This window comes from Protopterus annectens, chromosome 7.part0 (genome assembly GCF_019279795.1).
Source record: "Protopterus annectens isolate FY-2018-M chromosome 7.part0, PAN1.0, whole genome shotgun sequence".
Classification (NCBI taxonomy): domain Eukaryota; kingdom Metazoa; phylum Chordata; order Ceratodontiformes; family Protopteridae; genus Protopterus; species Protopterus annectens.
In genome coordinates this window covers 1,580,254,122-1,580,274,403 of record NC_056739.1, presented here as the reverse complement: position 1 = coordinate 1,580,274,403, position 20,282 = coordinate 1,580,254,122, and the positions used below count along the sequence as shown (strand labels likewise).

General features: G+C 44.2%; 1 protein-coding gene across 2 annotated transcripts in view; it reads left to right on the top strand.

Moving 5' to 3' along the window:
- The window catches only part of FAM120A (family with sequence similarity 120A), a 3,065,969-nt gene that overhangs the window by 2,623,298 nt on the left and 422,389 nt on the right, over positions 1-20,282 (top strand). For both annotated transcript variants that reach the window (XM_044078130.1, XM_044078129.1), the window contains one exon: positions 12,355-12,564. In XM_044078130.1, the coding sequence (XP_043934065.1) occupies positions 12,355-12,564 (210 nt within the window). The remainder of the gene's footprint in view (positions 1-12,354; positions 12,565-20,282) is intronic.

The following is a 20,282-nucleotide window of genomic DNA, read 5'->3' as shown; positions in this document are numbered from 1 at the left end:
ATCATTAGCGGACCGGAGTTCCACTGTGGCAACCCCTAAATGGGAAAAGCTGAAAGACACAACAACATCCCTCAGGAAACGTCTGCTAACACAAACCCTTTTACTCCTCTAACTTTTTAGGTTTATAAGAGCAATATTTAATATTTACAAATTAACTGCTATTGGAACATCTGTTCAACCATCCTTCTAAAAAAATATATATCAGTACCCATTAGACTATTCTAAATACTCGGTGAAGTCTCATCCTAATCTACTCAACCCAGCAGTGCACTGTTCCGGAGTACATACACACTTGCTATAATGAGGTAACTGCTATTGGAACGTCTGTTCAACCCTCCTTCAAAAAAATAAAATCAGTACGATCCATAACCACTCACAAACACTATTATAAATTACAAAAAACACATTCATCACAAAACAGCAGCAGTTACTTAAAAAAAAAACAAAGAAAAGCAATCGCAACAGTCTACAGCAATCCTGTTAACGGTATTTGTTCCTTCAGCAAACGCAACATATCATTTCTGCTCTTTAGCGGGAGGGTTTTTTTGTATATAGAAAGATGGGATGAAGAGAAGGATTGTAGGTCCAACGGCTTCTATTCTTGCTGAAATACTATTTGAAAACTTGTGCTGCTGTTTATTTTTTATTTTATTAAATTGCAGTTTATACTGGAATCTGAGCCAATGGAGTTTTTACTGAGAAAACTGGCTTAGATTTTGCATGTTGAGCTAATTATCTTCTAGATTTCTACGGAGGTAAACAGCATATTAGTCAGGAGATGGGGACTTTTTTGTGGTTTCTAAGGAGCCCGAGAAGTGTTGGATATAGAAGTAATAAGAAAAGCCTTAGAAACATCACATTTCAGAAGCGGCTGAAATGAGCAAGGGGTGGGGATCTTACTGGAATTGATGCTTCAGGCGTCACATAAAAATATGTGAACTTTCCAAATTATTGGTGGGGGGGGGGGGGGAGTGTCGACAGTGACAACTAAGTAACCAAAACACTCACTCAATTTGCGCACTCTGTCTTCCATCAAGCGACTGCTGCACTCAACTTCGTATTTATGCTGAAATTGTAGTACCGTTCCCATTACCTTTGCACAAACTAGATTTAGCTGTTTGTAGGAATTGAATCCTACAAAAAATCAATTTTAGTTGCAACTGTCTACAGCAATCCTGTTAACGGCATTTGTTTCTTCGGTAAACGCAACATATTTGTGCTCTTTAGTGGGAGGGTTTTTTTGTAGATAGCCTTAGAAACATCACATTTCAGAACTGGCTGAAATAAGTAAAGGGTGGGGGTCTTACTGGAGATCACGCCTCAGGCGTCACTTAAAAATACAATGGTCAATAGAAAGTCGTTGAGTTATATGAAATGGCTGGATAAACAATATGTTATAAGTAGTGGACTGGTGATGCATTAGTTATAGAGAGTTTAGTAGTTTAAAACAAAAGAAAATTAGGATGGGGGTGGAGCAAGTGGTGGCTTGGATTGCAAGAATCCAATTGGCTGCCACCACTTGCTCTATCAAGAACCTTTTACACGGAATTTGTAGCAAAAGTTTAATGTGAACTTAATGTAAAAACACACAGAATCGTAACTATATAATGTAATTTACATGTTTAGTTACGATTTCAGTGCGTTTTACATTAAGCTCAACTACAAATCTTCACTACAGTTTCTCGCGCTTCAGGAAGTACTCTGGGTTAACAGCTTGAAATTAGTATCTTCTCATGGCGCGCTCGGTGTTAAGCACAGAGGCGCCATGAGAAGGTACTCGGGGTTAATGAGTTAAAAAGTCTCTGGTGTCAACATTCTCAGGACCTGGGAACAGTGAATCCTATCATTCCTTGCTTAAGGACAAAGTTCCTTTGGTGGGCAGAGGCTTGCAACCACAACAAGGGACTCCCTTTCACTCAACCCCCCGCCGCCCAAACCTTCACAGCAGATGCATCAGACTGTGCGTGGGGGGCTCACATGGCAGGCAGATCCATTCAAGTCAAATGGAGCCCAGGACAAATTCACCCACATATCAATCAAAAAGAAATGTTAGCTGTACAGAATGCACTGACAGCCTTCAAATACCTTATCCTGCCAGGACAACTCTTGATAAAGACAAACAACACCACAGTTATGTGGTACACAAACAAGCAGGGGGGGGGGGACTCATTCCTACCCACTCTGCAGATTAGCCATGGCTCTGTGGACCACAGCCTTGAGCAATCGAGTGCACCTGCAAGCTCAATTCCTGCCAGGCAAACAAAATTCACTGGCAGCCAACTTAAGCAGAAATCTAATGGACCCACACGAGTGGAAACTGGAACCCAACTCATTCAAACTTCTAATACACAGGTGGGGGACACCAGAGGTGGACCTCTTTGCTTCCCCCCAAAACCATCAACTGAGCAAATTATGCACTGGAAATCCCCACAGCCAGGCATGGAAAGTGGATGCCCTATCCTTTACATGGAAAACCTCTCAATCTATGCCTTTCCCCCTCTGCCCCTCCTTTCAAAAGTACTACTCAAGATCAAACAGGACAGGCCAAGGACATTCCTTATTGCACCAGACTGGCCACACCAGCACTGGTACCCACTCTTACGCAGTCTGACAGCAGTGCCACCCTGGCACCTACATCAGACACCCGTCCCTGCTGTCCCAGCAGGAGGGACAGATTTTGCATCCTCAGCTGCAGACCCTGAACCTGGCAGCCTGGCTTATTACCTGAATACATCACCAGCAACCCTCAGAAAACAGGTGCTAGATGTTATCCTTGAGGCCAGGAGGCCTAGTATTAGGAAATCCTATTCAGAAAAGTGGAAAAGATACTGTTCTTGGAGCCAATCTCAAGGAAAGGACACAGCCGTGCCCACCTTACCTCAAATCATACATTGTCTAGCAGAGCTGCTCCACAAAGGCCTATCCTTCTCATCAGTTAAGATTCATGTCTCTGCCATCACAGCTCATTACAATACTGAGCCACCCTTCTTCTCTCACCCTCTTATCAAAAAGTTCCCGAGAGGAGCTTACAATTTAAGACCCCCAAGGAGAGCTCCCACTCCTGCCTGGGACCTTAACTTTGTACAAGAGAAGCTCATGCTCCCCCCTTTTGAGCCTGCTGCTACAGCAGAGTTAAAATTCCTCTCTTGGAAAACAGCCTGTCTGAGTTACAGGCCCTTATGGCTGTGGAACCCTTCATTATCTTCCATGTGGACATGGTTTTCCTCAGGACTAACCCATCATTTATGCCCAAGGTGGTATCCAGTGTGGCTTTAAACCAATCCATCCATTTACTAATCTTTTTTCCTAATCCTCAGAATAAAGGGGAAAGGATCCTGCACTCCTTGGACGTGCACAGACAGCTCAGGTTCTAACTTGACAGGACTAAACCTTTCAGAAAATCTGACCAGCTGCTAGTCAGCTTTGCTACAGGGGCAGAAGGCAAGGCCATTTCAAAGCAAACCATTTCTAAATGGTTAGCACACTGCATCCGTTTCTGCTACAAACACCATGGAAAACCTACCCCACAGGGGATCAGACCTCATTCCACTAGGGCTACTTCAATTTCTACAGCATTTCTCAAGGGAGTCCCTACCAGGGACATCCTGGAAGCTGCAACCTGGAGTTCTGTGCACACCTTCACCAAGCATTGCCACTTACCTATCTTTTCTAAATCCAGAGCTGGATTTGCCACAGCAGTCTTACAAGGCCTACTAGCCAGCCCTAATACTTCCTGATTTTCTCCACCCTTCCTCAGCTTTGGGAATCAAACAGAGTGTGATTACTGCAACAGTAAAACATGAAGAACATAGTACATTTGTGTACACTTACCATAAATGTAGATGTTCGAGTGTATTCACTGTTGCACTCCTGGTTACCCTCCCTCCAGCCCCCCTGTCTTTTCTATACTTTCTACCTGTCCTCTTTTTTGGCCATATCTTATGGAAATGGTATTTACTTTTTACTGGAGGTGTTCCACACCATGTGATTGCTTCCTATTTTGGGAGCTCCTGACATCTGGGGAAAGAAAACCTGATGTAATGGCGTCGGCTGCATGTTTTATACCCCTGACGACCTGACGTCATGGAAGAGGCGACAGCATCTGATGCAGAAATCCCAAGACTCTGGTATTCGGGCCAACTGAAGACTACCTGCAGGCAGATAACCCAAGTGTGATGACTGCAACAGTGAATACCCTGGAACATCTACATTTATGATAAGTGTACATAACTGTACTTTCTCTATATGGTGTCATAAAAGACAGTTGGATCCTCTTGCAAGCGAGACCCCTCTAGTCCTGTCTTACCTGTGTGAGCTACTGCAGACTCGTTTGACTTATTCTTCCATTAAAGCTCACTTGTCTCAGCATGCCTCTCTTTGGATCCCCCTCTAGCATCCAGACTCTCAGCTAAGCTTTTCCTCAAAGGGATACTTCACCTCAAACACCCTAGGAAACCATCTCCACCTCCATGGGCTCTTAACTATGTTTTGGAAAAGCTCACACCTCCTCCATTTGAACCAGTAGACAGAGCCTCCCTAAAACATTGTGTTACTGGTAGCACTGACCTCATCCAGAAGAGTATCAGAGCTACAAGCCCTCATGGCTATTCTTCCCTTCCTAGTTTTCCACAATGACAAAGTTGCTCTTAGAATTAACCCCTCCTTCATGCCAAAGGTGGTGAATGATCTGTCTCTCAATCAGGCCATCCACCTACCTACCTTCTTCCCTAACACACAAGGGGACAGTGAGAGAGTACTTCACTCCCTAGGTGTTCACAGACAACTCATGTTTTATCTGCATAAAACCAGGTCCATCAGACAGTCTGACCAACTTTTCATCTCCTTTCACCCCAGGGCCCTGGGGAAGGTAGTGACTACACAGACCATAGATAGAAGTTGATGAGATAAAAACAGTGATGTATAATCATTCTTCAGGAAAGTCTTCAGGAACAGTTGTAGTCCTGTGGAAGCTTGGAAATTAGGAGGGAAGAAATTCATCAAGTTTTGGAAGATTTTGTTTGATAGCAGTTTAAAAGGAGAAGCACCAGCATCTTGGATGAAGGCTGCGGTGGTTGTTCATAGGTTCATAGGTGTGTACTAGGGTAATGGCCCTGTAGCCTTTATAAGCCTAGACCATAGGATTACCCTGGCATTGTGCCCACCCGACCTTAGTTCTCAGTGCCTCTGTCGAGTAAAGCCACTGGAATGATCCTTTGGCTGAATTTTCCATTTCCCATCCACTCATCAAGATTTCTCTTGAAGAGGCCCAGTGAGGTGCTCTGTTTGACATGTATGGGAAGTCTGTTCCATAGCATGGGCAGTCTCTGGGTAATGAGCCTGTCCCTCCAGCATGTTCTGTTGATTGTGGTAATGAGGTTGAGGTCACTGGACCTTGTGGTGCAGAGGGATTGGGATTTCTTTAGATGTAGCATTTCTAACAGAGCTGGGTCAGACATGGCTTTGTAATTCAAGCAGAGATCGCCTCTAAGTAGGCGATGTGAGACAGAGAATAGTTGGAGTTTTTGAGTCTGTCCATATAGGACAAATGTTTAAGGCTAAGGATCCTCTTTGTGAGGTACTTTTGCGGCCTCTCTAGTTGTTGCAGGTGTTTAGTGAGGTACATGCCATTTGGGGCATTGTACTCAATCATTGGCCTAATGAGGGAAGAATAGAGGGAGACAATGACCTCTTTCTTCCTGGATGCAAAACCCTTAGTAATGAGATGTGCCACATAGAAGGACTTTCTGACCACAGTGGCAGTGTGGTGGTCAAAGGAGAGGTTGCTGTCAACCTGTGTTCCCAGATCTCTTGTAACGCCTTCTGTGTTCAGTGGACTATCATCAATGTGGTAATTCATGGGAATTGTGTTTTTCCAAAGGGGATGACAAATTTTTTATGGCATTGAGCTTAAGGTCATGGTTTTGACACCAGTTGTTGGTCTCTGCGGCCTTTCTGTAGGAAGTCAACATCACTTGATGAGTTAATAGTAGCTCCCAACTTGCAATCGTCTGCGAACTTTGTCAGCCAGAGTCCCTTCGTGTTGGGCTGGACTTGAGAGAAGTAGATACCAAACGGGAGAGGATCCATGACCGAACCCTGTGTGACTCCACTTGTGACTGGTCGTCAGTCTGACTTGGAGTCGGCTACTTTCACACTGTTGGTTCCATCTGTGAGCCAGTTTGCAATCCACCTAGTGATATAGGGGTTGATGTCTAGCTTAGTGAGTTTTTCTATGATTCCTTAGTGGGGAATGGTATCAAAGGCCTTGGCCAGATCAAGGTATGCTGTATGAACCATCTTGCCTTCATCTACAGCTCTGGTGACGGACTCAAAGAAGTCAACCAAGTTGAGCAGGCATGATCTACCCTTCACAAAACCAAACTGTGTGGGATCCAGAGTTTGGAGATTCCCTGTATCCTTGTTTATTAGGTCCATGGCGATGCGTTTCCATAGCTTTGCATATCAGACTCGTCAGGCTAATGGGGCGATAGTTCCCAGGGTCTGTAGTCGCTCCTCCTTTGTGGAGAGGGGTGACTGTAGCAGTGCGCCATTCGGTAGGGACAAAGCCTGAGGTGAGGCTGTGATTGAACAGGGCACACTAGTGAGGTGCCAGTTCACTCTGTAGTTCATGTAGAACACAGCCAGGGATATTGTCATGTCCCATAGAAGCTGTATTGCTGGCCGTGGATAGTGCTATTTAACCTGTGCAGCAGTAATACTGGTTGCCTGGCAATCTACTGGTATTGTGACTGGTCCCTTGGGGGGGGGTAAAGTTGGCACTGAATCTGTCAGCCAGTTATATTGGCAATGCCTGTTGGCTCGGTATAGGAGGTAGCATTGTGCAGTAGCTCAGAGCAAATCTGGGTATTGCCATGGAGATTCTTTATGTAACTATAGAAGACCTTGTGGTTGTCTTTACTGTCTGCTGCAATTCTGTCTTGATAGCTAGCTTTAGAGGATTTGATGAGGGATCTCAACTTTTTGTTGAGGCTGATAAGGGAGTTTTTCCAGTCTTTTGGCTTCACCTTATTCCGCATCAGTTTCCTCCTCCTGTTGTAGATTTTATTTATGGCAGAGGACCACCAGATTGGCTTCCTTTTTTTGGAGGAGAGTGTCTTGGTTCTGTTGGGTATGGCGAGATCCATGCATTTGTGTACGTGTTCGTACAGTGCATTGGTGTATGATTCTGCTGTCATGCAACTGATCTCCATTTGCATGGGTGCCATGAAGTTAGCCACTTCTGTTTTTAGGATCCCGAAGTTAGCTTTGGAGAAGGTTTTCATGGTGGTTACCTTTGCGCAGGGTGGTTGGAGGGATGTGGATTTCCAAGGTGATTAGTTTGTGGTCGGATATAACCAGGGAAGAGTTGACTATTGGTGTAGAGCAACAGTCGCCCATGTTAGTAATGACCAAGTCAAGGATTTTGCTACCTCTAGTGGGGGTAAGAACGAGCTGGTCCAGGATATTGGAATTAATGAATTCCAGGAAACGTTGGGCAAGTACATGGTACATGATTAGTTCTCCCAGTTAATGGAGGGGTAATTGAAGTCACCCAATATGAGTGTGTTAGGTTGGACCCTAATATTCTCCAGGGTGCTTAGGAATGTGGAATGTGAGTCTTGGGACATGGTTGGGGACCTATAGCAGGCTATGACCTGAATCGCTGTCTTACCAAATGTTAGCTGCACCTGAAGTATCTCTTAAGGGGTTTGGTTGAGTGGCACACTGTTTAGGAGAGTTATTTGTCTTGTGATTCATGTGTTGTGGTGGTCGAGTGCGTTTCTGCCTTGGAAGTCTCTGCTGTTTGAGTAGATGTTTATTGAGAGCCACTACGAATGTGGGTGTGCGGTTTGTGTTTTTATGTGAAGGCAGTGCTGGTGTGTGTTCTGGAGGGCTGTATGTTCCTTATGGTGTAAGTGTTGACCTTCTCCTTTTGACCAGCAATTCCGGTCTTGGCTGGAGAGTGCATAGCTTCCAATTTGGATATATAAGTGCATCTTTCGCAAGTCTGAGTGATGGGAGGTAAGAGGAGAGGGTCGTCAGTGTACATGAGTCAGTTGCTACATTGCCTCAGGATGCCCAAGTTCACCAGGTTGATAGGAGAAAGCACAGGGACTGACCTTTAGACATGCCTGGGGAGGTGGGCATTAATAATTAGTACTGGAGCCGTTTCCTTGTAGAACGTTTAGTGCTGGTAGCACTTTTGTGTGCTACAATAATTGCTACAAGTTGTCTGGTAAAGTGCTAGACTTATAAGCTAGTAAAAGTGCAGGAGAGGAGAGAGCTAGCAGATCTAAGGGAAAAAACTGAAAGCATACTTTGGCACTGCTCAGAAGTTTGCAAACAGTCCTGGATACAGCAAATCTGTATCTGGACTAGACTGGTTGCAGGAAAGGTGGGAAACCAGGGCAAACGCAGGCTTTTAAATCAGAAAGTTGAAAGAGATTGAGAAACTGCCCAAACGGCCAATAAACTGCAATTTCCAGGCCAGATACCACTCCTCTTGTGGTAGGTAGGCTACCTATTGCTTACCACTCCCACTGATAAGTTAGAAGGCTTCCCTCCAACACAGAAAGGCTTGGGTGGTTCAGAAACTTACAAACAGTCCTGGATACAGCAAATCTGTATCTGGACTAGACTAGTTACAGGAAAGCCAGGAAACAAGCTTAGATTTTTTTTTGTTACAGTTAAAAAGTGCCAAAAAATATACTTATCAGGTGAGAAGCAGAACACAGGGATCTTCTAGCAAAAATTTTTTTTTTTTTTTCGTAAAGGAAAGAGAGAAAGGAGAAGCAGAAGATAATTCAAGGTTAGGAAACTTAGTGGGTTGACCTTCTCAAATGTTCTCTCTGTATTAGGTAGTATGAGCTAATGACACTAGACTGGAAGGTATGTCCCAGATCAAATTTACAGTAGGGTCAGGCAACTGCAAAACCACCATGTGTATAACAGCAAGACACCAACAGGGAGAGAGGGTGGGGAACAACACTACAGCTGCTAGCCTACACTCTCTTAGACAGTAAACACTACAGAAATGTTTATCACAGCAGAAAAACAGCAGAGAGCCACAACATGAAAGTTTTTAAACAGATAAAGGACCAAGGAGGCTCTACAGAATGCTTTTAACTGCAAGCAAATCAGTTGCATGATACACTCCTTTTTGTCAGGAAATCAGAACAAACAAACAGATGCTTAACAAATAGAGATTTCCATTTAATACCTTTCACACAGTGAAACTAGCTAAAAAGCTTTACATTGTGACACTAAAAACCTTATCAGGCCCTGTAAGGCAGACAATTTGTTCAACCGCGCAGATTAGTTAATAGCAATAAAATACAGTAAAAAGTATGCAGCAGACGATAAAAGGTGCTGTATATAAATTCCTAGAAGCAATAACTAGTAAAAATAAGCAAAAAAACAGGATACTTATTGTTATACATCTCAGATCAGAGTTTGTAGTCAATGCCCCTCCTCCACTCAGCTCAGTGTGTATAGACAGAAATCCTCTCAAAGTTATGGCTTAAATACCAGAAGATACAACCTTAAACAACGTTCTAAAAAAGCTCAAAAGTACCAGTGAGTGCTTACTCTGAGCTCTAGACCAGCCAGCCTCCACCAGCCAGCAGCCAATCAACACAATCCTGCCACGAAGGTAAAGAAAGGCTTCTGCTAATTCAAGATGGCATGGGACGTGCTCAGAACAACCACTGCAAAAACAAATTGGCCCAGAGACAGCAAATCTGAATACCTAAAGATACAGGAGGGTGGCATAATGTTTAAGGTGTGTGCCTTACAGATGCAAGGTGCAGGGTTTGATTCTCAAATGGGGTAATTGGCTAGGCTTAAAATGGCATACAAGGACAGCTAGCCTAGTACTAATCTGTGATGCTGTTATTATATGTAGCATCGCTTAGTGGTAAATCACTTTGTGTATGGTGTGCAGGGTCCTGGTTCGAGCCTTGCAGAGGCTGTTTCTATGAACTATGGCAAAGACCCTTTTGACCCAGCTTCATATAGACCAATTTCAATTTTAAACCGCAATTATGAAGTGTTTGCCTATACTGGCTAAAATAATGGCAAAGGTGTTGCCAGAATTGATAGATATGGATAAATGTGGGTTTGTGGAGAGGAGGTAAATATTTGACAATATTAATAGAACAATGATGATTTAGAGGGAAGCACAATGTTAGGAAATATTTCTGTTGTTGGTGGCCCTTGATGTAGGAAAAGCATTTGACAGAGTAAACTGGAATTGTTTGAGTAGGGCATTGGAAGCATTTACATTCCCTGATACAGTAATACGGTTAATTAGAAGGCTGTATGAGCAATCAGAGGCAAGAATTAAAGTGGGAGGGTTCCTTTCGGATGAGCTGTGTTTGAACAGATGAACCAGGCAGTGATGTCCTCTTTCCCCAGTGCTTGAAGGGAATATTACACTGCGGTGTCATATCCACCACCACCACCAAGCAAGTACCTTCCTCTTGGGATCTGAAATTTGTCAGTGTAAAGTTAATTCTGGATCATTTTAAACCAAGCTATTTTGTACCATGGAAATTTCTATCATTTTTATTTTAACTAGGACAGTATTAGACCGCTCCAATAGATGTCAAGCTGACAAGCCCAACGTTGTCGTGTATGTGACAAGGAAAGCAGATAAACCAATTTTCAGACAGACTGTTTCCAGGTGGCTGGCTAACTGTATTATTTTCTGCTGTGAATACACTAAGAGGCTCCTGGGAGCTGCTGTCAAAATGCATTCTCCCCAAGTAGTAGCAACCATATTAGCCTTCTCAAAATTTAAATCTGCACAGGGCACTTATGAGGTAGCTACTTAGTTTCTAAAAACACTACAGGTCGGATGGGCAGTCTGACTACAGGTGAGGTTTTGCCCATGACCACTTTGCAGGCATGCTTTGAATACCTCCTATCCATGGAAAACTGCAGGACTGCTTTTTGCTACTCTTGTCATGGTTAAGTTGTTTTATTGCAAAAATTATCACTACAGTGGTCATCGTGTAACTCGTCATAACAGCAGACTCTTGAGTTAGAGGGTTCACTGAAGCAGTAAAGATTCCCTCCCTCTGACCTCCCTGGGCCCAGCCATTGCCCAGTAAAGGTCCCAAGGATAGAAACAGTCCATCGTAATATTTAGGTAAATATGTTTAATCTTCCAGGGGTTTTTTTCCATACCAAGATGCAAGTAGTCTTATGCCTGTTACAGGGGGGGATGTTGTCAGTACTGTACAATTGTCTAAGCATGACTGTATATACCATCTGAAGCTACTTGTCTGCCCCTGCAGAAAGTCCTGAGCATGTCGGGTCATGGTACACAAATATAGCTGAAAATGTTTATCGATTTTATGCAAGAGGGGCCTGAAGTACCTCTTTCCATGGTACACTGTATAGTCTCTCCTCTTCAGAAAAGGACTGAGTAACGGGGAGTCAGCAGCTCCTTTTGAGCCCTACATTGGATTGTTACCAGGTGCAGAGGAGGAGCTCAGCTTACAGACCACATCCTTGGAAATTGTTAAAGTCAGACTAAAAGGGCAGAAGTCCATCCTAAGCTGAACCCATACATTCGAACTTTCAAAAGTTCGAAAACGTCAAAAAGTAAAAAAACAGAAAAACCTACTTGACAGTTGTAAGCTGGGGGGGCAAGCCCCCCGTACCCCACACACCCCTCGCTCTTTAAATATACCAACTCCAAGATTGCACTACAGTGCAATAAAGGGAAATCTTCCCTTTTGCACTGAATGGAAATCCCCGTTCGACAATGTGGCGTTCGAACTTATAGTTCGACAACGTAATATGTATCCGTCTCCTGTTGGATAAGATGTTGTGCTGCAGTAGTGATTGCTGTACTTGAAACATCTACTGTTATAAAGAATTAATAGTTCAACTGTACCTTCTGACATTCTTCTTTTTAGGTTGTTAATTTTGTTTTTTGTCAACTAACTTGTTTTGTCTTGCTTACCAGCTCTTGAAATGTTTGTTTCTGTAGACATTTTGAAATACTTTTAAAAAGTTAATCACAAAAGGTTGAACAGTCGTTTTGCTGTGTGAAAAGTAGAATTTCCTCTACCTTGGAAGACTAACAGATGTTTGCATAATTGTTTAGGTATAGCACATTACAAAGAATAGGCCAGAAGGGAATTATCCTCAAGTGGAAATAATCTACCTTAGAACCAGAACTTGAACTTGTCACATTAATGTATCCATATTAAGAAGTTTTCACATATGTAATGAGAATGGGTCATGTTTTTAAAATTAAGAATGCGTGTTTGCAGAGTCATTACCTTTGTTATATGGAACTTGAATGGGTATGAACTTAATAGAAGGTTTTTGGTTTTGCAGATTGAAAATCTTGATCCTCGAGGTATCCAGCTATCCGCTCTGTTTATGAGCGGTGTAGATATGGCACTCTTTGCAAATGATGCCTGTGGACAGCCAATTCCTTGGGAACACTGCTGTCCGTGGATGTACTTTGACGGCAAGCTTTTCCAAAGCAAGTATATCAAAGCAAACCGGGAGAAGGTTTCTCTACTCGACCTCTGTGATGGTCAGGTATGTTGTAAAATATTTGGCAGTACAGAAGCCATGTTTTGTAAAGAGTTAAAATGAGGGTTGAGATAATTTTAGAAGTGTAAAATGACTGCACATTGTCCTCCTATTTCTATGCTGCAGTATTCTTACTGTGGGATTTCCCGCCTCAGGCAACCCAACGTCGACTCCTATACAAAAGCTTAAGCCTAGTTGCTGTAGGTGCATGGAACGTCACACGTAGGTTCATAAACCACTGACCTTAAATGTGATGTCTGCATGCACAGACCCCAGAACTTTTCAGCCGCAGATGACTTCACGTTGTTAGCTTCACTCCTACTCCAGACGACTTTTTAAAAGTTAAGTACCCCATTGGGGAAACCTTATGTTATTTTTCCTTGAGCTTGGTTAGCTGTATTATATATTAGCCAATGTCAGGTAAAGAGGGCAAATGCCACTGCGGGCATCAGATACCACATAAGGATACTCACGGCCGTTGCGTCTTTTATCTTGGGAAGGAACATGATCATACTGCGTGTTCCATTTGCCAATCTTTCGTACCGAAGACCCTTCCCAGCCATCTGGCCGCACTAAATTTATATTTAGAGAACCAACGTCTCAAAAAGCTTGCGCTTAGAATGGACCCCGAATCAGTTGCTCCGACTGAACCACCGAGGAAAAAAGCCAAAGTTTCCAGGCCTATTTCTGTTGCTTCTCCGCCATTGGACTTCCCTCCAGCTTCTGATATAAGAGTTGAGGGACGTCTGACAGAACAGACTACTTTGACAGCTCCCACCAAGGAAGCCGCTTCAGAGGTTGCGGCCTGCATGTCCATGAAGATAGTTCAGACATTGGTTCTTACTGACGTTGAGGGGGAACCAGAAACAGTCGGTCGGCCTTTGGATACTCCTATTCCTGAGACTCAAGCTTCTGAGTCTAGGCCTTCTCCTAAACCAACACCTACTAAACGTAAACAAAAAACTAAACATCTAACGCCTACCCCTGAAGGAGTCCCTGACTGGCAATCTTTCACTAACTCTCTGATTCAGGTCTTTATGGCCCTCAGGCCCTACTCCCCTCCAGTATAACTGTGGTCAGCCCTAGGCCTGCTTCTGCCATTTCTCTCCCCTTGCAGACTACGCAAGAAGGAGAGGAGGGAGTAGAACCTTACTACTGTACTTCTGAGGAGTCCATCTCTTATGCATCCCATGTTGCCTCCCCTTTAGAATATTATTCACCAGATGAGGAATCTGTTGAAGGGAACACACCACCAGAGGACATTACCTTTGGTGAAACAATAACCAAGATGAAAGAGTACTTTAAATGGGACACTACCCAGATGTCTGGCACCCCAGAGGAGGTATTTTGAACTTCAAGTGGAGTCTCCCTCCCCATCAGCCATCCCACCAGTCTTACCTGCCTGTCTGGATGCTTTTACCTCTGCATCCAAAATCCCAGACTCTCAACCACCTGCACCCCAAAAACCAGACAGGTTTTATAAGGTTCCTGATGATCATCTCTTTTGCCTACAGATAAAGACAGCAAAACCATTGGATAGAATTGGTAAAAAAGTGTACACCTCTTCCACTCTGGCCTTTCGGGCTATAAAGTACCAGACACACATGGTTAAATATGCACTGGACCTTGTCTCGCAAGCTACTAATCTCCTGGCTGCCACACCTGACTGCCCTACCCAGTCAGACATAACATCTAAATTGTTTCTGGCTTCACAGGTAGCCAGACATTCATTTAGGTGCAGTTATGATGCTGCAGAGACTTCTGCCAGGTCAGCAGCCTCTGCTTCTGTCCTCCGCAGATACTCTTGGCTGCGCCTGCAACCTCTTCCAGAAGTCTTTAAAACTAAGTTTATGGACGCCTCCTTAGACTATAACCTTTTGTTTGGAAAGCAGTCTGCAGAGCTTTTTGAAAATCTGCAGGAGAAAAGCAAGGAACCACAGGACATCAAGCACTTACTTGTGTCCCCTATTCCAAAGTATTATAGGAACTACCCTGCGAAAACCTCATTTGTCAAGAGAACCCCTTCCTCTGCCACTCCTTCATCCTCCAGGCACAAGAGGGGAACCAGAAGGCAGACCTTCTCCAGACCTGCCACCTCTGAACCAAGTTCTAGACAGTCCTTTCAGGATAGAAATGCACCCAACAATGTATGACTGCCTTGCCCATCTGTCTTTGTCAGCCTACCTTACCCACTGTTTATCCATCTGGAAAACCATCACTTCAAATCACTGGGTACTGAGTATTATCCAAAACGGATAATTCCTTTCTTGGAGGGAAAAACCCATCCCAAAACCCATTCCCTTTCCCCAAAAAACAAAATCCACCTTCTGCCACAAAGTCTTAAGACCTCCAAAACCAGGAACAATAGAACCTGTTCCTCCTGGGCAGGAAGGAAAAGGATTTTACTCAAGACTCTTTCTAGTCCCCAAAAAAGATGGTCCTTGGAGACCTATACTGGATTTATCTTTCCTGAACCTATTTCTAGAAGTTCCTTCTTTCAAAATGCTCTCCCTCCCAACTCTACTCCCTCTTATACCAGACCAGGCCTTTATGGCCACTGTGGATCTAAAGGAGGCTTACCTTCATATCCCCATAAAACCCTCCAACAGAAAATTCCTACGTTTTCTGGGCCCTGCTCTCACTTTCAGTTTACAACCTTGCCCTTTGGTTTGTCTATGGCACCCAGCGTATTCACAAAATGTCTAGCCCCAACCATTGCTTACTGCAAGGTATACAACTCTACCTCTACCTAGACAACATTCTCCTTGTAGCAGAGACAGAAACCCATCTCAAAGACCACCTCAGGTTCGCCACCACCCTTCTTCAAAACCTGGGCTTCGCCCTCAATTTAAACAAATTCTCCTTGCTCCCTTAGCAAGACAAATTTTTTCTGGGCTGCAGGATCAAAACAGATCTAATGCGGGCCTTTCTCCTACAGGAAAAGGTCCACTCCCTCTCCACCACTTTCAAAACCTTTAACTGGAATCCCAGATTTCTGCAACACAATTCCTGCAACTCCTGGGGCTTTTGGCAGCCACCATTCCCATGATTCCCTTGGCAAGAATGCATATGCGGAAGTTCCAGATATACCTAAAGAACGTGTGGTCACAACACCTACACTCTTTAGAGAAGCAATTCCACTTTCTGCCCTGTCTCAAATCAGAGCTAAGGTGGTGGATTCAACAAACCCCTCACAACCTGGGAATGCCTCTCCAAATGCTCTCCCCAAACCAGGTCATCTACACAGATGCTTCCGATCTGGAGTTGGGGTGCCACCTGCAAGAACTTCAGAGTTCAGGAAATATGGAACCCTGTCCTTAAAAAGAAACCTATCAGTATCATAGAGATGACTGCAGATGTTCATCGTGTTTCACTGTTGCAGTCATTACACTTCGGTTATCCTGCTGGCAGGCTACCCGCAGTCGGCCCGAGTTCCAAAGTCTAGGTCCGGCGTCAGTTGCTGTCGCCTCTTCCCTGATGTCAGTGCACCAGGGGTATAAAAGATGCAACTGATGCCATTTTCTTCAGTCTTTCTTGCTGCTAGGTGCCCGAAGCAAAAGCAGTTCGCAAGTGCCGGTTGGCCGACTCCTGAGATTTTCGAAATCGAGTTTCAGAACTGAAGTCTTCAATAAAGCTAAGTACCCCGTTGGGGAAACATTTTCTTGCTCCAGACCGATGTCAGTAAAAGTTAATAATTGTATTTCTTGTGGGAAGTAAATACCTCATAAGGACTTTCACTCTTACTGTATTCCTTGCCTAGGCCCTGACCACGACGTTACTAGTTGTCGGTTTTGTGCTAGATTCAACACACGCACTTTGCTTTACATTATATTTGCCGAAGGTTTAATTTCGTAATGCCGTCGGAACAACCGATGACCGGAATTTCTAAAAAATGCAAAGACAAAGAAAAGGACAGGCATCTGAGGTCCAAAACTGATGACGAAGCCTCTTCTAGGCCAGTTGCCGGTTCTCAATGAGGCGCTTTCGCAGCCCCTGACACCCGCTACCTCAGAGCCACAGGCCGTATCCGACAGCCACGTGGAGACACCGAGGCCCATGGAAACTCAAGGTATTGGGCCTACGGAAACTATTCCCTCAGATGGGTCCGGAGCCGCTGAGCAGGCATTGGCTTCCGAGGGTGTTTTCAGACCTTCACAGCTTACTATTAAGTCCACTACAGAAGCCAAGGCAAAGTCAAAAACACCATTAAAGACAAGGAAACAAGTACAGCATTCTCCTGAACAGTCATCCATGCCAAAGAAACAGATGTTTAAAATGGCCGAAGACCTAATTACTTTAATCAGGGGTTCCCATCCCCCTCCTGACAAAAGGCCTAGGCAAGACACTGACTATGAATCCTCTGACCAGGTTTCTATTTCCTCTGATTCCTCTTCTGATCAGGGATGTTCTCTCCCTCCCTAGGAGGACTCTGATGCAGAAGAGTCTATACCTTCAGCCTCTCCGCCTGAGGATTATTCTTTTGGGGAAACCCTGCACACCATGAGGGAGCATTTCCATTGGAAGAGCCAGGATTATTCAGAATCCAAGAAAAGGCTCAGAGACTTTCTTTTATTGCTTCAGCACAGGCCCCTGGCTATTCCCCCTGTGCTTGATATTGTTGATAATGTTTTCTCTGAATCCAGTCTGTCCCCTGATTCTTTTCCCCCTGCACCAGTCAAGCCAGACAGGTACTACAGGGTCCCTGACTCTTATAAATTTCTTTACAAAAACCCTGCTGCAGATCCAGAAACAATTTCTCAGGGTCCTAAAGGGGTTAAGGCTTCCACTGCTAAAAATCCTGTCCCCTCGGATAGGGATTCCAGAGCTCTGGATAGATGGGGGGAAAAAAGTTTACACTTCTGCTACTTTAGCTGTAAGGGCTTTAAATTGCCATTTTCTCATGCTTAAATATCAACAGTACCTCATGTCCTTGTTAAAGCAGAAAATGGTTTCAATCTCAGAAAGTCCTGACACTAAGGAAATGCAGGATTTATTGCATGCAGCTGAACAAGTGGGAAAGCATACTCTGCAATGTGGTTTTGATTCATTAGAGGCTTCTTGTAGAGCCGCAGTTACAGGCTTTGTTATTCGAAGGCATGCTTGGTTGAAGGAACAAAGTTTACCTGAACATGTTAAAGTAAAATTACTGAATGCTCCACAACAGCATGATACTTTGGTGTTAAGGCAGAAGAGGTGTTAAAGAAAATGGAGGATAAAGCAAAATCAATGCAGACAGTAAAGGACTTCTTACAGGTTCAACCACCTAGGTTTAGCAGAAACTGGCCTTCAAAAAAATTGGTCCTTTCCGGTATCAGACAGGCCATAAAGAGGCAGATACAGACGCCCAAGAGGCAGATCTCAGCCCCAAGGCTCCTACAGACCTAAACAATGGGGTGCTTCAGCCCCCAAAGGAGGAGAAGACCAATCACAACCTTATAGGAAACACTCCCAATGACTTCCCTCTACAGATGCCAAGCACTTACCTTTTGGCAGCACCCCTAGGGGGGAAGCTAGCACTTTTCTCAAAAAATTGGCACATAATCACCCAGGACAAATGGGTACTGAATATTGTTTCACAGGGTTACAGGTTCCACTTTCACACGCTTCCAAAATCAAAAGGTATGCCTGACCTGTCACAAAACCAGTGGGCAGAGGCACAAAAACAAATCGCTGCTCTCATGGACAAGGGAGCTATTCAAAGAGTACCACAGCAAGAACAGGGGCAAGGATTTTACTCAAGACTTTTCTTAGTTCCCAGAAAAGACAAAGCCTGGAGACCAATACTGGACCTGTCAATCCTAAATACTTTCATGGATGTTCCAAAATTCAAAATGTTAACACTACAGCAACTTCTACCCATGCTGGGCAAGAAGGCTTAGTTAGTTACTTTGGACCTCGAGGCATACCTGCATGTCCCAAACTGACAATCTTGCAGAAGATGCATCAGACTCATACCAGGCTCAATGCATTACCAGTTCTCTGCACTGCCCTTTGGCTTGTCTACTGCGCCCAGGGTCTTCACAAAATGCCTGGCACCAGTAATTGCATTTTGCAGACAAAAAGGAATTCAAATATATCCCTACTTGGATGACTGCCTTATTCAAGCAGAGAGCAAGGACATTCTTCTAAAGCATCTGGCGTTTGTAAAAAGATTACTAATTTGCCTAGGGTACACAGTAAACGAAAAGAAATCAAAAGTAGTACCCTCTCAAGAGATAATATTCCTGGGTGCAAGCTTAAGTACAACTGCCCAGATGGCTTATCTCACGCCAGACAAACAAAGGCAACTGACTCATTACTTTCAAATGATGGCAACAAAGACCCAGCTCCCTGCAAGAAAAATTCTGCAGGCCCTGGGCTTCATGGCGTCCTGCATCCTACTAATTCCATATGCAAGACTGCATATGAGGAAACTGCAATGGTATCTAAAAAGTGTTTGGACTCAACATTGCCACAGCCTGGAAACAATCATAACTTTAATTCCCTACCTACAACAGGAGTTTCGATGGTGGTCCCAAGCCTGTCACCACAACAAGGGACAGCCTTTCACCTTACCCACAGCCAGGCAGACAATAACAATGGATGCATCGGATTATGCCTGGGGGGCACATATGGCAGGAAAAAGTATTCAGGGCACGTGGCCCAAGGAACAAATGCATCTTCACATCAATCAGAAAGAGATGCTAGCTGTACAGAATGCCCTGACAGCTTTCAAGGACTTACTACATCCAGGACAACTACTAATAAAGACGGACAATACCACAGTTATGTGGTACATAAGCAAGGGTGCACAGATTCCTACCCCCTATGCAGGCAAGCCATGACTTTGTGGAACACAGCACTGTCCTATCAAGTACATCTGCAGGCACAATTCCTGCCAGGAACAAAAAATGCACTTGCAGACGAACTAAGCAGAAATCTCATGGATCCTCACGAATGGAAACTAAATCCATAGGTGTTCAGCATGATAACAAGGAAATGGGGACGCCCAGACATAGATCTTTTTGCCTCCCCTCACAATTGCCAACTACAGAAATTCTGCACAAGAACTTATCACTCTCAAGCATGGAAAGTGGATGCTCTATCATTCAGCTGGAAAACCCTGACAGTTTATGCCTTCCCTCCAATGCCTCTTCTTACCAAGGTGCTCCTAAAAGTCAGACGAGAGGCCAAAGATGATCCTGATTGCCTGAGACTGGCCACGACAGCACTGGTACCCAATCCTAAAGAGTTTGTCTCAAGGCCCAGCCTGGCCTTTACCTCAAATTCCTCATCTTCTGACTCAATAAAACAATCATATTCTGCACAGTCAACTCAGAACCTTAAATTTGGCAGCATGGCAGATAATGTAGCCACTCAGACTGCACCTCTCTCTAAAGTTGTTATGGATGTCATTTTAGAAGCCAGGACGCCCAGCACTAGGAAATCTTATGCAGAAAAATGGAAGAGATTCTGTGCTTGGAACCAGGCACAAGGGCTCGAACCACTTGTTCCAAGTATACCTCAGATTTTACAATACCTAACTGAGATGCTGGACAAAGGCTTATCTTTCTCATCAAGTAAGATCCATGCCTCTGCCATTTCAGCCCATTACAATATGGAACCTCCTACTTTCTCACATCCTCTTCTAAGACAGTACCTCAGTGGGGCAAAAAACATAAGACCCCCAAGGAGAACACCAATGCCAACTTGGGGTCTCAATTTTGTTTTAGAAAAGCTCACAC